Below are 13,589 nucleotides of genomic sequence, written 5' to 3' on the forward strand. Positions count from 1 at the left end.
CACTAGAAAAGACTTCCCCCGCGAACATTTGGCGAGAGCACGAATAAACTCCCTGCACAAATGTTTTTCCAGCACGAGTACACAACAACAGCAGAGCAGATCTCTTTGAAAACTCTTGACAAGACTTGTTTACTCAAGCGCGGCTCTCGCATTTCTTGAACGAGAAGAAGCAAGACTTTGTGCCACAATGAGTGCCTGTTTAACGGAGCGTCACGCGTCACGTCCATACGAACCCTTCCCCCCCGGGAATATTTTTATCGAACATTTTTTCCCTGCTGCTAATGCTGCCTTTGTTTAACGCGGTTGGTCGCTCCCTTCGATTCCGGTATGAAGACATGTTCATTTCGACACGGGTTCGGGAAAAAAATGACTCGATCACACCGTTACGTGCGAGAGATTGAGAGCCGTGGAGGCTCTACGTTTTGTATACAGGGATTATACAGTGCGGTGCATAAATATATAGGAACGCTTCCCAGAGTGACGGTATCGCGTCCCACTCGCAGTTTCGCATTTTTTTCAGTGCTGCGCTTTTTTGGCACATCTAGCCAAGCAACAATAAATAAAGATTTTTTTTTTACCATCACAAAGAATTTTTACCATCATATAAAGAAAAATCGTACAGTCCGTAATGCGATTTAACTTAACTGAGACTTACATGTTTCGATTACAATATCCTGTTTTAATCAACGTGAATTAAATGGACCATATTTGCGTGGAAGAACAAACAAGCCAAGAAAGACATAAAGCGTGTTTTTTTTTTTATCATTTACAAAATTTTTATAATAGAGCTACGAGCGCTACCTAGATGTAGTTTCCACAGGAGGGTTATGCGGTCAAACAGATATCCTGTGGGAAAAAGCATGTCACTACTGGACGACTAATTCCCTGAAGTTCGATAATAAGAATAATAATTCGTGGTTTTACGTCGCGAAACAACTGTATTCACACCACATCACCATCACGACTGTGATCATAATTAACTTATGAATTAGGTGCTTTGCGGGGAAATGCGAGATAACAGCATTGGACCCAGCAATTATTTAAACCCATCCTTTTTTTTTTATCCCGACACGAGCACATACTTCAAATATAAATCGACAAATTTTGCCATGTAAATGAACCGAAACTGAAACCACGCACTTCTGAAGCACGAAAGTTAGGGAAAGGTCGTTCGCTTCGGAGGGTCACGTGTTTTGCAGCGATCGAGCCGATTGGAATAAACGCTGATCTGTTGGCCGGATAGACCGCTTTCAGGGCCAGATAAGCCGAAGCCATGTCGTTTTTGCGCTCGAAAAGTGAGTAGTCCTGGTTTCGCCTCATTTGCATACCAGAGTTCGGCGATTTATATCTCCAAGTACGGTACTCGTTTCAAGATTTTTAAGAAAGAGGGTGGATTCAAATAATAGTTGCCTCTCCCGGGAAAACATCTAATTAAAAAGTTAATGAGTTTTGGGTAATTAGTCGTACAGTAGTTCCATGATCTTTCCTACAGGACGTCCGCCTGGCCGAATAATCCGGTCGCAAAAAAAATGAAAAATAAAAATAAAAAGAAGGCATCAGCTCTCACAGCTTTTTTTATCTCTATAGCATCTGTATATCCTCTAAAGCGTGCTCTGCCTGCAGTACAGCGGTGTATCTCGGAGAAGCAAGCAAGCTGGTCTCCTTTAGGAGAAAAAAAAACGAAAATGCTCGTTTGCTGGACAACGAAGACAGTGCAAAATTCCAATTCACGACACAAGCAGGAGGAATGCTAATCGCCAGCACGAACTTTGTTTATATTTTTATTCAAGCAACAGCGCCAGGTCAGGGCCGCCGATATTTCAAACATGGACTGTTTTTTTTTCTTTACTTTTTTTGTGTGTCATTTTCCTTCACGTTCGCTTTACGGTAGCTGTCCTGTACTACGATCAGGATTACATATTAGTATCGCATAATCAATTTTTTATTAATTTTCTTCTGTCCGTATTAATTATCACACCACTCGTTTTCATCACACGGTGGAATGACCCATGTTAACTCTCTTACACGAACCTTATATACATAGAAACACGGGAGGTACCCGTTGTGCACCCACCGCACTCACGCACCGCCTATCTGCCCTGGGGCACAGAGACCTCTCTTTGGCCACCCTATACTGGGCCCCGTAGGGCAGAAGCAATGGGCTGTTACCAGGGCGCTAATATGCTTCCTGTGTGACTCTGGGCTCCTGGACTGCCTCTGAGCGATCGTGTACTCATGCACCCCTGCTGCCCACCGCTTGCGTCTTTCTCCTTTTCTGTTTCTGTTTCTTTTTTTTTTCTCTCTCTCTTTTTTTTTACAAGGAATAACAAGTCGACTACTGCCTGACTGACCTCTCCTTTTTACCTGCCTCTTTTTTTTTTTGTAATAGACATATCCCCCCCCCCCCCCCCCCAGTCCGACTACCGCCTACCGTCACGGCGACCGGCCGCAACTGCCGTTCTTTAGCTTTACTGTAAGAAAGAAAGAAAAAAAAAAGAAAGACGGCAGAAATAATCATCCCAAAATCCTTTAAGAATGTCCTCCCTGACTTCTTTGTCGGAGGACAGTCACGAAATTTTCTTCCCCCCCCCCCCGTTAACCTTTCGCGTTACGCTAACCATTCGCTCGTTAAAGAATGCCAAACTTTAACGCGGTACATTAATAAGGCGGCGCAATAACGTCCAGTGTCGTCCAGATATTCGAGACTAACCGCAGCGACGACGAAGCAACGGCGGACAGCGAAAAGAGCAAGAAGGGACCCGACGTACATGACGAAAGCTTGGAGCGCCTTTCGAAAAACAGCTCCAAAGAGAAGCAAACTTTTCCTTTCTTGGACGCCATCCAAGAAAGGGAGAAGAAAATTTCCGGGCAATTTTAATCTGACGGTGCGCGGGAGGTCGACGTTTTATGGCGATTTTTACGCCTTTAATTACCGGCGCATTCCGCTGCCTTTTCTGCTACGCCAGACGCGCTTAGACGTTTCTTTTGCTCTGTTTTTCATGGCGCGTTAGGTGAGGATCACTTTATGGCAGGCAGGAGTTAATTTGAGTCGCTGTGTCTTTGACCGACAGCTAATTGTTCGCACAAGGAGAAGGAAGCTTTTCCTTCTTTCTCTTTTCCTCACGAAGTACCGTGGGCTTGGCTATGTATACTCTGAGGAACACAAGAGGGAGTATACTGGAAGCGCTATAATTTATACACAACCAGACTTTCTCTTGCTCGTCATTCGTGACAGGTTCTTCCGTTGCTTTACGTGTCCTCGGCCGTAAGTGGTATACAGTCAAACTCCTTTATAGCGAACACCTTTTTAACGAAAATACCACTACAGCAAATTTTTTTGCGGTCCCGCTGCAGCCCTATAGGTCCAATAACGGACATCCTTTTTAACGAAAATACCTTTACTGCAAATTTTTTTTTGCTGTCCCCTGAGTTTCGTTGTAAAGGAGTTTGACTGTATAGAAGAAAAAAAAAATGGCCGAGTTTTTGGGACACTGCGGTCGAGCGCGTTGAAATGGGGTAATTGGGTTGAAATGGGGTGAAATGGGGGTGCGCATGGGGTGTCACGTGCGAACATAAATGGAACGGAGAAAGTCCGTAGAAACCGCTCTTTGAAGTGCTGAATAAGAACTGAATTGGTCACTGAATAAGAAAAACGAAAATTATGGACGCCCACACCAAAACCGCAACTTTTAAACTGTGAAGCTTTTAAGTACCGGGTAGAAACAGCATTTAAAAAGTTGTTTGCAACGTTGTTATTTAAGGCTCGAGGGGGATTGTGACCACCCGTCCTGCAACAGTGCCACGCTGTAAGAAAAAACAATGGGGGGGGGGGGGGCAATGTTAGTCGCGTTTGGGACTACACGCACGAAGTTTATGCAACGTTTAACGACTATATGCAGTGTTGGGGAGTAGATTTCACGGTCTGGGGACTAAAATGATGAACTACTGCAACCTAGGGGAGCAGAAGCTGTAATTGCTCCCCTATTTACTCATGTTTTATTTACTTTTACAGTGCACACGTAATGTTTGGAAGAGGTAGTTTCGATGTATTTCGATATATATATATATATATATGATATATATATATATATGATATATAGTTGAAATAAATGGGAGACAGAAGACGAAAGTAGGGGAAGTAACAAAAAAGGGGTTTATTAAAACTTAAAAATCATGAAAGTTAGGGAGAATGTCTACGTTACGGCGGAAGCTCCGCCTTCTTCGGGACAAAAGAGCTAAATGTGGCCACGAGGCTGATAAGGGGCTTGAGAATGACGTGATCGGTTGGGGGAAATTCCCGCCACCTGGCGGTTGTCAATTGGGGAAATTCCAGAGCGTTTCTGTGTCAGGTACAGGAGTGGGGTCATCGTCCTTGTGGGTCAGTGGGGACCTTGATCTGGCTGAAACGAGAAAAGGCAACAGGGTCTTATCTAGGTTGTTAGACTTCTTATTGTTGACAGCATGCCAGGGTCCTCGTTAATGGCCGAGGGGTTTTAATAAACCCCTTTTTTGTTACTTCCCCTACTTTCGTCTTCTGTCTCCCATTTATTTCAACTATAATTACGTAGCCGTCCGATCCAACTTTTCAAGATATATGATATATATATATATATGATATATATATATATTCGATATATACATTCGATACTGCTCCGTGGCGCTGACACGCAATGATGGAATTAAACCACCCCGTCGACGCACAGGCTCACGTAACCACACAGAGCAAGTCATAGCTAACTACACCACGATGATAATAATAATAATCATCACCGCCGATGTCCCATGTCGCTACAAGTCAACTGGTCCCGAACGAGTAACCCATACCCCTCTTCCACAGAAGAGAGGGCGCAATTTCCTGTAAGCGCGGCATTCTAGCGTCGGCCCACCTATTTTCGCTAATTAGATCTGGCCACCAAGAGCTTCTCCCCCTCCCCCCCCCCCCGTAACCCTGCAATGCTACTGCACCATTCTGCAGGACGGTCACGTTATACGTCCTATATAAGTATCCTCCTCTCCCCCTTGTGCTATCGTCTGTCTATATACCTGATTAGGACGTGGACGGGAGAGCAGGAGGGGAAAGGAAGCCTAGCATTAATAATAAATAAACATCCGTTTTCTGCGCTAGCCACGGAAATAAGGGCTCCGCGAGCAACACTGGGCGCGATCGACAACAATGGATGCTGTGGGTGGGCAGCAACGCTAAATATTGGATCGGTATCTCGGAGGAAGCCGGAAAGTTGAACCGATAGACAACATCGTGATGCTGCAGCGCGATCAGTGTGGACGAGGACGCTGGTTCGATGCGAAACGGGGGGTGGTATAGTAATTACCTCCCTTATCTGGCAAGATTCGGTGCAAGTTCGTTTCGGACACAAGTTAACAACATCGACAAGAAAATACCTTACCGAAAATTTAGAACCGCTTTATTTTTGTAAGCTCCGAGCCACACATCACTCAAAAACCTCGAGACACCAAAGACGGACTCGTATTCGTCGACGAGGACAATTCGTACGAACACCCTTCCCCGGTAAATAGAAGCTGTCACACTTCACTCTCGGCGAGCAGACCGACGCAGACGACAGGAGAGAATCCGGGGATCCAATGAGAAACGAAGCAGACGAAATGAAAGTCTCCTCCGCTTTCTGCCACATTTGGGCGGACAGTTTCTCGCTCAAAATGGGGCCATCGAATCTACTGTCCAAACAGCGGTGCACTGAAGGGCGAAACGATACACCGTCCCAAATTTCATAGAAGTCACTCTCTCTAATGCTGGAGCGTATACATATATATATATACACTTCCAGAGATCGTAGACGGGCCAATCATCGGTCAAGGATATCCACGTGTCATAGGGGAGGGAAGCAAGTAACTAAACAGAAGGGAGAGTGAAGACGATGCAGGAATATGTGCGGGTACATGTTATCGATTTCTAAATCCCGACGCGCTGTCCTTTTTTTTTTCTTTTTTTTTTTTTCTTCTTCTTCTTTTTTTTTTTTTTTACTTTCTTAGGATCCTGCCTTTTTTTAATGATTTTATTTCCGGACGGAAAAGGATGTCAACGCGTGCACTTAGCGTGTATGTGCATAGCCTAGTGTGTTTTCACAATCGCAACGTGCGTTCAGAACAGCATTAAGTTCCGGAGGGGATTAGGATCGTGTATTACAGTCCTAAAAATACCACCCGATTACGCATGGAAGAAATTCGTCCGACGTGTATCAGGCCATCCACTAATGATGGTGGAACATTCGCTGCCTTTCCTTGGCGGTTCTCGGTCACTGCAAGTACACGACTGGACTAACAAGTTTAATCCGCGCGCCGAAGAACGCGCTCGCAATTACCGCACGCATGACGTCGTGTGTCTCCGTAGATCCTATCCTGTCCGCTCGCACGAACAAAATCCGTCACTCGTCGACGACGAGAAAAGGAAATGTTTGGGAGACGAAATGAAACGGTGGACTGGCTGAAAACGATAAGGGAATCGGCGTTGCGCCCATTTTTGTCGTTCAAAATAATCGATCTCCGTGCGAACTGTGAAGCGACATTTTTGTTACCGCCGCCGCCGCCTTAACTATATGTCCTCTCTTTCGTTTCGGGAGACGAATCGTCTGAAACTCTCTCTCTCTCTCTTTTTTTTTTCTTCTTCTTTTTCTTTCCCTCGTGCTTGTAGTTGCGTATCGTGTATACTGGTCGGTTACGTCCGTAGGGTCATTTGTTACAGTACGCGTTAATCGACTAATGGATGGGATTGATCAAACCCGTGTTGTCCGACGGGAAATTGATTTTTAAATAAACGACAGCGCCGCGGGAAATAGAACTTTGGATCGCTCTTTCGCGTTTGTCGAATGAACGTCCTGCACAGTTTTTCCTGTTTAGATTTTTATTGTCGCTGTTGTTGTCGACCGAGATAAATAGATGTCGGCATGAAGAGAAGATCGATTCAAGCCCATATAGTCACGACATGAAGTTCTACAGCAACGAAATTATTATGAGCCCATCATGATACCCTTTTCGTGTATTTCACACGAGCGACAAACCAACAGAATATTCTAATGGAAGAAAAAAAAAAAACTGCTCACACGGCAGAAGCAGCGCCGCGTCTCATGCTGAGCACTCGGACGGTGCCGGAATATCGGAAGTGTCGTACTAGGCACATAGCAGACGACACCGTCGACCCTGTCGTCTGCTACGGAATATCTTGTGGCTGAGCCGCAGGATATTCCCCTTGATTGAAAGAGCACTAAAAGGCGTGAGCGTTGAGCCAACACCGCCTAGATACAGAAGGCCTGCTTAGTGCCTCCTCTCACTCCTTCACACGTAGACATATAGTGTCAGCCAATCGCCGAAGCCAGCCATGATGACAGCCAATCGCCGCAGACGATTTTGAAACACAGGCTTTCTGTGGCTACCAGTGGCTGCCTATGCGGCTGCTGGCGGATCGTTTCCATAGCTATGGCAGCTGAAAGCACCGTTGTGACTGGCTGACTCTTAACTGTTACGTCACGTCGCTCAAGCGATCAGGCCTTGTAGTTGGTTGAGCGCTGGCGCTCGCGTGGCAGCAGAAAGGTGTATATATGACGGGTTTTCTTCCGCTGGAGTATTCTGGGGAATGTCGTTCTTTTAAATACATGGGACGAGGCGAACTTCACAAAACAGCTCGGTTCCAACTTCGTGCTTCCTGCCTCGTACTGTATATCATGTGAGAATGTCGGAACGAACGCCAACGCTGTATCAGCCGAGAGAGATTTTATACGATGTCGGTCGCTTTGCGTTATGTGAGAACTGATGTAGTGAGATTAACGGAAACCGTTCAGGCCGATAACGTTAACTGCAGTGGCGACGTTACTGCATCGAATACCTTAAACATTTTTAATTAATTACCACCCAGTGTGCCAATAGACATGAGCGGTATCTCCGTTATCACGATCGGTATTTGCCGGGGCTTCTGTCACTGTGAACCATAGGTCGGCGCGATCATGATCGTGGCAGCCTTGCCAGTGCTTCGTGATCGCACTCATGATGGCGATCGTCAGGCTTTGATAAGGCATTGAGATCATGATTGCAGAAGTGGTTAAGTCTGTGAAGAACCTACGCTCTTTTGATGTCCTGCAAAAATCTAGCGATATGTGTGCCCCGTAATCCAGTCGCAATCGGGACATTTTCCCAGGGGAGTCGGAAGCCCCTCGCGACAGGGGGTGAGCTGAAGTTCGAAGAATTGGTACATCAAGAACGCTCCGCCTACAAAAGTTAATAAAAAGAAGAAAAAAAATCAAATAAAACGTAGTGAAGTGTCACGTACTACACGCAGTGCAGAAATAAATATTTAAAGGGACCATGAAAGGATCTTTGACAAGCCCACGATCATTTTTAATTAGTTCCCCTGTACTAAAGCATTCACTCTGTGAAATATGAAGTTGAAAATCGTACAAATAGCGAAAATATTGTATATTTACCACAGGCGTGAACTGCAGCTGCTACGGCACGCCTCCGAGGCGAACTGGCCGTGACATCATACACAGAACATGTTGCCGATTCGCGGACGGGCTTTTGCGAGCAAAGTGCAAAATTTTCAAATAAGCTTGCATACTTTGTTATGAAATATGTTTTAATTTGACTTGGAGACACGAATGTAACTAACCGTTGACACAGAATCCTACGAGAAATGTAATATAGCCGTTGACTGCCAGCATGGTTACCGGAGCACGTTTTCCTCTTTGAACTTCTTCTTCGTCAGAACATACCTTCGTCAGTGACCGTGTATTCACACGAGCGACATCCTCATGGAGTATTCTAGTGGAAGAAAAAGCGAAAACACTGCTCACAGAGCCGAAGTTCCGGCCCCTGTTATGTCGGGCATTCACACGGTGCGGAATATTGGGAGTGGCGTACTGCGCGTTTAGCAGACGACACTTAGCAGACGACATTGTCAGCGTCCTGCCGTCTGCAACGCAATATCTTGTGGCTGTGCAGCAGGATATTCCCCACGGTTACCAGTGTACCTGAAGACACGACGTTGAGCGCTCGCGCTCACGTGACAGCAGAAAGCTATGACGCTTTTCGCATCTTCCGCTTCTGGAGGAAAGTCGCTCGTGTGAATTCACGGTGATGGTACAAGCTTTCGTGCCCGATGAAGTGCAGCCTCGTGCACGAAAGCTCGTACCGCAATAAATCTACGACCGTCTTCAGTGCTTTTGTTTTTGTGTTCAACTACGGTTTTGAACGCCCTTCTATACATCTTTGTGCGTCTATTCGCTGTGCTTAGTAGTATCGTTTGTTGTGACGTGCTTTGTACTATTTCCACTCTTGTTTGCACTGTTATGTTTCCTTAACCCCCCCCCCCCCCCTACTATAATGCCTTCTTGCGAATGTATAGGTGGTACTCTCAATAAATAAAAGGGGGAAGGAAGAGGCCCCCATAGCCCACGCTCGAGGGTGGCGGTGGTCCCTTTGGCCCCCACCTTCCGACGCCCCTGCGTCTTCCCGTAGCTTTTTGCGATTGACCGGCCTGCTCGATATCTTACAGTGTTTATAACTTCCCACTGCATCTCCTTCTCTCCTTTTAAAGCGATAGCTAATTTATAGCGCCAGCCACCATGTAAGTCCGTCCGTAACTGCTTTATAGGACAACGATGACCCTGTAAAGCAACTGCACTCAAACGCGCTCGGCATAATGCCCAAAACAGATGCAGCCAATTTGCTGTCCACGCACCCTTTCATCATAACCTTGTTGGCTTTTTGTATATTTTACTGTCGTTTTGTATATTTTACTTTCTTTGTTCACATGTATAACCTTATGTGGTGCACCAATTAGTAGACCCTAGTGGTTGTTTTTGGGTACTATAACAAAAATAAAGTTATTATTATTATTATTATCATTATTATCATTAGGGAGTGACTTTTTCGGGTCAAACCCGATTCCGCCCGGTTATTCCCTCCCCGAATTGACTTCCGACCAATTCGTGCTAAACACGATTGCTCCCCGAATTCCAGTTATACTATGAAATCCTCAAGTGACGCTTCCGCTGAAGACGAACAAAGGTCGCCACGCAAATAAGCACATGTAAGAATGGGTCACTTACGTTCCCACAAATACGCCCATGTGTGTCAGCACTGTCTATGCCTTTGGGGATTACTGCTCATAGGTTACCCACACAAAAAAGAAAAAGAAAAAAGAGAGAGAGATTAGGAAATGACCTAATAGAGAAGACGAGAAACAAAAACACTCGATAACACCCGAATGCACATTTATCGCCCGATTTCTCCCCGACTTACATATTTAAGCATAGCGCCCGATTTTCACCCCCTTCCCCCCGAATCTGAGAAAGGCATTTAACCCAAAAAACAGGTCACTCCGTAATTATCACCCCTTTGATAGTAGACCCGAAGGCATTGGGGTCGCGGAGAACTACCCCACACCATCATCATCATTTAGTCGTTCTTCCCACATTATAAAGTCTACTGAGAGCACGAGTGTTCCTCTACTGTTAGACGGAACGATAAAGAAAAAGCGACAGAAGGAGATTCTCCAGAGGCTCTCGCCAGGCACAAACGGATGTCTCCGATGCGGTACGTCGAAGACGTTCGATATCAGACCGTCCCGATTAAAAGGACCCTCAGACAGCAGTGCACGCCATACTGAGTGGGAATACCCGGATGGTTACGTCTCTACGTTGCTGGAAAATACAGTATAGGAGAGAGTTAAAAAAGGGAGGCCCTCAATCAGCTAAGTGGGTTTACCGTTAGGGAGCCTCCCCCCTACGGTTTGGTCCTTCTGCAAAGTCTTGCGCGTAAAAGGTGTGCGGGAAGGGACCCTCCTCCTTGTACGCCCCCCCCCCCTTTTCTGTGCGAGAAGTCATAAAAAATGGATAGAGAGAGGGCACGGTGTAGGTAGAGATATAGGTGTAAGAGAAGGCCAAGTAAAGCCAACGGAGGAAGGACCACTTTCACGAAGCTCGTGGTTCGAAACATGGTATTCTAAAGAGAACGCTGTGCCGCTGAATTATTTTCAAATGTCGCCTTAAGTTTTTGGAGTGTTTGCTTTTGCACCGGCAACGTCTTCACGTTAAAATTTTCTGTCTCATCAATTTTTTTTGAAAACGGAATGTAACAAAGCATGTACCGGCAGCGTTGATAGTTGACTGTCACAAACTGAAGCACCTCCTCCCGTGGCATATAGTGGTTAGGATGTTTGCTTTCCACGCCGAGACTGCGGGGGGGGGGGGGGGGGACACGGGTTCGAATCCCCGCAGCGGCTGTGCTGCCTGGGGTTTTCCCTGGGTTTTTCGGCAGACTTTCCAGACAGATGTCGGCACAGTTCCCCCTGAAGTCGGCCCAGGACGCATACTAAACCCCTTGTCACCTACTTCTTCCTGCTGTCCTCTCTCCATCTGTCCACATCTGTACGCCGCTCATAGCCACAGTTGCTTCGCGGCGCTAACACGGTATTTAAAAAAACTGAGACAAAGAACGGAAAGGGTAAAAGAACGTGTACCAAACTTCACCGTGCGACCGATCCCGCACTTGATAATTATATTCTTCGTCGTTTACTTATTGGACCAGATTACGTCATGAAGCCGATCATGTTTACTTTACTTTCGTTTAAATCTACTCCCAATTATTGTTAGTATTATTTATGTTTACTTTCGTAGCAGGCATCTTTCTCTTTTGCTCAGAAAGGTATGCGTATATAATGCAGCAGATGGCACATGAAAGAAATATGAAAGTATGCGTAACCAAGGGCGGTCAAGTGTAATTATGCGGATCAAACTTTCGAGTATACCTAACTTCCTTGTCCACTGCCGGCAGTATGCACATCTTTCAGGAGCTGAGCGCTTATTGATAAGGGTACGTGGGATTCGGATGTGAAAACGATAGTACTGCCATGGTAAAATGTTAAATTGTGTCGGCTATTGTGGATTGTGTCGGCATTGGGGTAGTGGGCCACAATCCAGGTGGCGAATTTCCCCATTCATCATCATCTGTGTATTTGTTGTTGTTGTGGATCAAATTGTGTCTATGGAAATTATGTGCATAATTATTTGTGCAAAATACTTAAAAATACACTTTGCATTATAATACATTACATACATAATACATTATATCACCAATACTAATACATTATATCAGGGTTATGCTCGTGTGTATTGAACTATCTCACTCTTGCTGGCCGGCTGCCTTCCACCAGCAGGAAACATGAATGCGATGTGACAAGACCCCTTTCGCTCGAGACTCTAGATGCAATGCATATTTTGCGCTTCTATCCCAGAAAACAAGCGGCACCGATGTTTTAGAAAGCAGCAAGGTCACAATCTTGTCTCCGCTAAGCGCCGACACACATAGAATATGTACGTGAAGATCAACAAGGTTAGTAATGGTAAAAAAGGTCGTGCGGAGACACTAAGAAAATCTATCAGTTTCGCGCAAAGCCGGGATTCCCAGTGTGTCACAGAATGTCACGTATGCTGCACCGCAGTGCACCAGAGCTATGCGGCAAAGCCCAACCCGTAATGAGGCTACTTTCGAGGCTAATTTAGAACGCTCCAAGTTCTTATGTTCTTCGCCGTAACACGCATGAAGTGAAGGCACCGAAGGCGTCGTTCCACAAAACACTACCGCCAGCGCGTGCTTAGCGAACACACTACGATCCCCCAGAAACATCTGTGTGCTCCGGGTGACTCAATTGCGGAAGTCTGACCACAAACAGCAGCCGTTTCTCGCTAGCGCAAGCATAAATCATAACATCGGGTAACACAGCTAACGTGAGATCCATACTTTTTACATAAGAAGATTATGTAGGAAAAATATGAATAACAGGTTCGTGGAGCATTACGTTTCTTGCAAACTCGCTATCGCATGAGTGTCGCGATGCCTAAGGAACCGCCAAATCCTCACTATCACATTGCAACGCGATTCCTTACAAGAAAATAGTAGTATCCGCATACGAGCAACGCTAACCCTAACGCCCTCTGCAAACGCAGAGGCATCCGCTGTCCAGAGGAGTATTTCGACGCAGACTAGTATTTCGCAGACGATTCTATCCACCGAATGACCTTATACACATCACACTGCGCAACACCGGTTTCGAGTTTCACATTAAGCTCTTCTTTACCGCTGCGATGAAACGGGGGACGGATTTCGCATACCGCTCACTTGGACGCATGCGCGCTCTAGGCATGGCGTGGAGCAAAATAAATCGGCGTTCCAAAGCACAGGGTGGTTTTTTTGAGGCACAGATACTCACTCGTTCGCAACCGCTTCGGAGCCGTTCGTGTCTGCAGTAACCAAAACGGATATAAATAAAGCACTGATGGCCAAGCAGCAGACGTAAGCCGGCGTAGATCTGAAGCTCCCCATCGGCGTATCACATGGGAGCTCCCGAGATGTGCTTCGGAATCCGTTTTCTCATGAGCGCTTTCGAGCATCCACACACATAACGCAGACACAACCTTGGATCCAGCACGAAGCAAGCACCCCACAAAGCACAGCGTTGTGCGTTTACTAAAAACGTGTCTATACTGTGCAATCAAAAAAGAAAAAATTCTGCCTCGACGAAGCCGCCGGTGCACTAGCCGGGAGAAACCGATGGGACAGAA

At 46.0% G+C, this 13,589-nt stretch overlaps 1 protein-coding gene across 1 annotated transcript in view; it reads right to left on the bottom strand.

Moving 5' to 3' along the window:
- The window catches only part of LOC135399059 (voltage-dependent calcium channel subunit alpha-2/delta-3-like), a 93,392-nt gene extending 79,803 nt beyond the window's left edge, over nt 1–13,589 (bottom strand). Inside the window, exon 1 of the mRNA XM_064630726.1 lies at nt 13,238–13,589. Within this exon, the coding sequence (XP_064486796.1) occupies nt 13,238–13,350 (113 nt within the window). The 5' untranslated portion in view covers nt 13,351–13,589. The remainder of the gene's footprint in view (nt 1–13,237) is intronic.

This window comes from Ornithodoros turicata, chromosome 6 (assembly GCF_037126465.1).
Source record: "Ornithodoros turicata isolate Travis chromosome 6, ASM3712646v1, whole genome shotgun sequence".
NCBI classification, from domain to species: Eukaryota; Metazoa; Arthropoda; class Arachnida; order Ixodida; family Argasidae; genus Ornithodoros; species Ornithodoros turicata.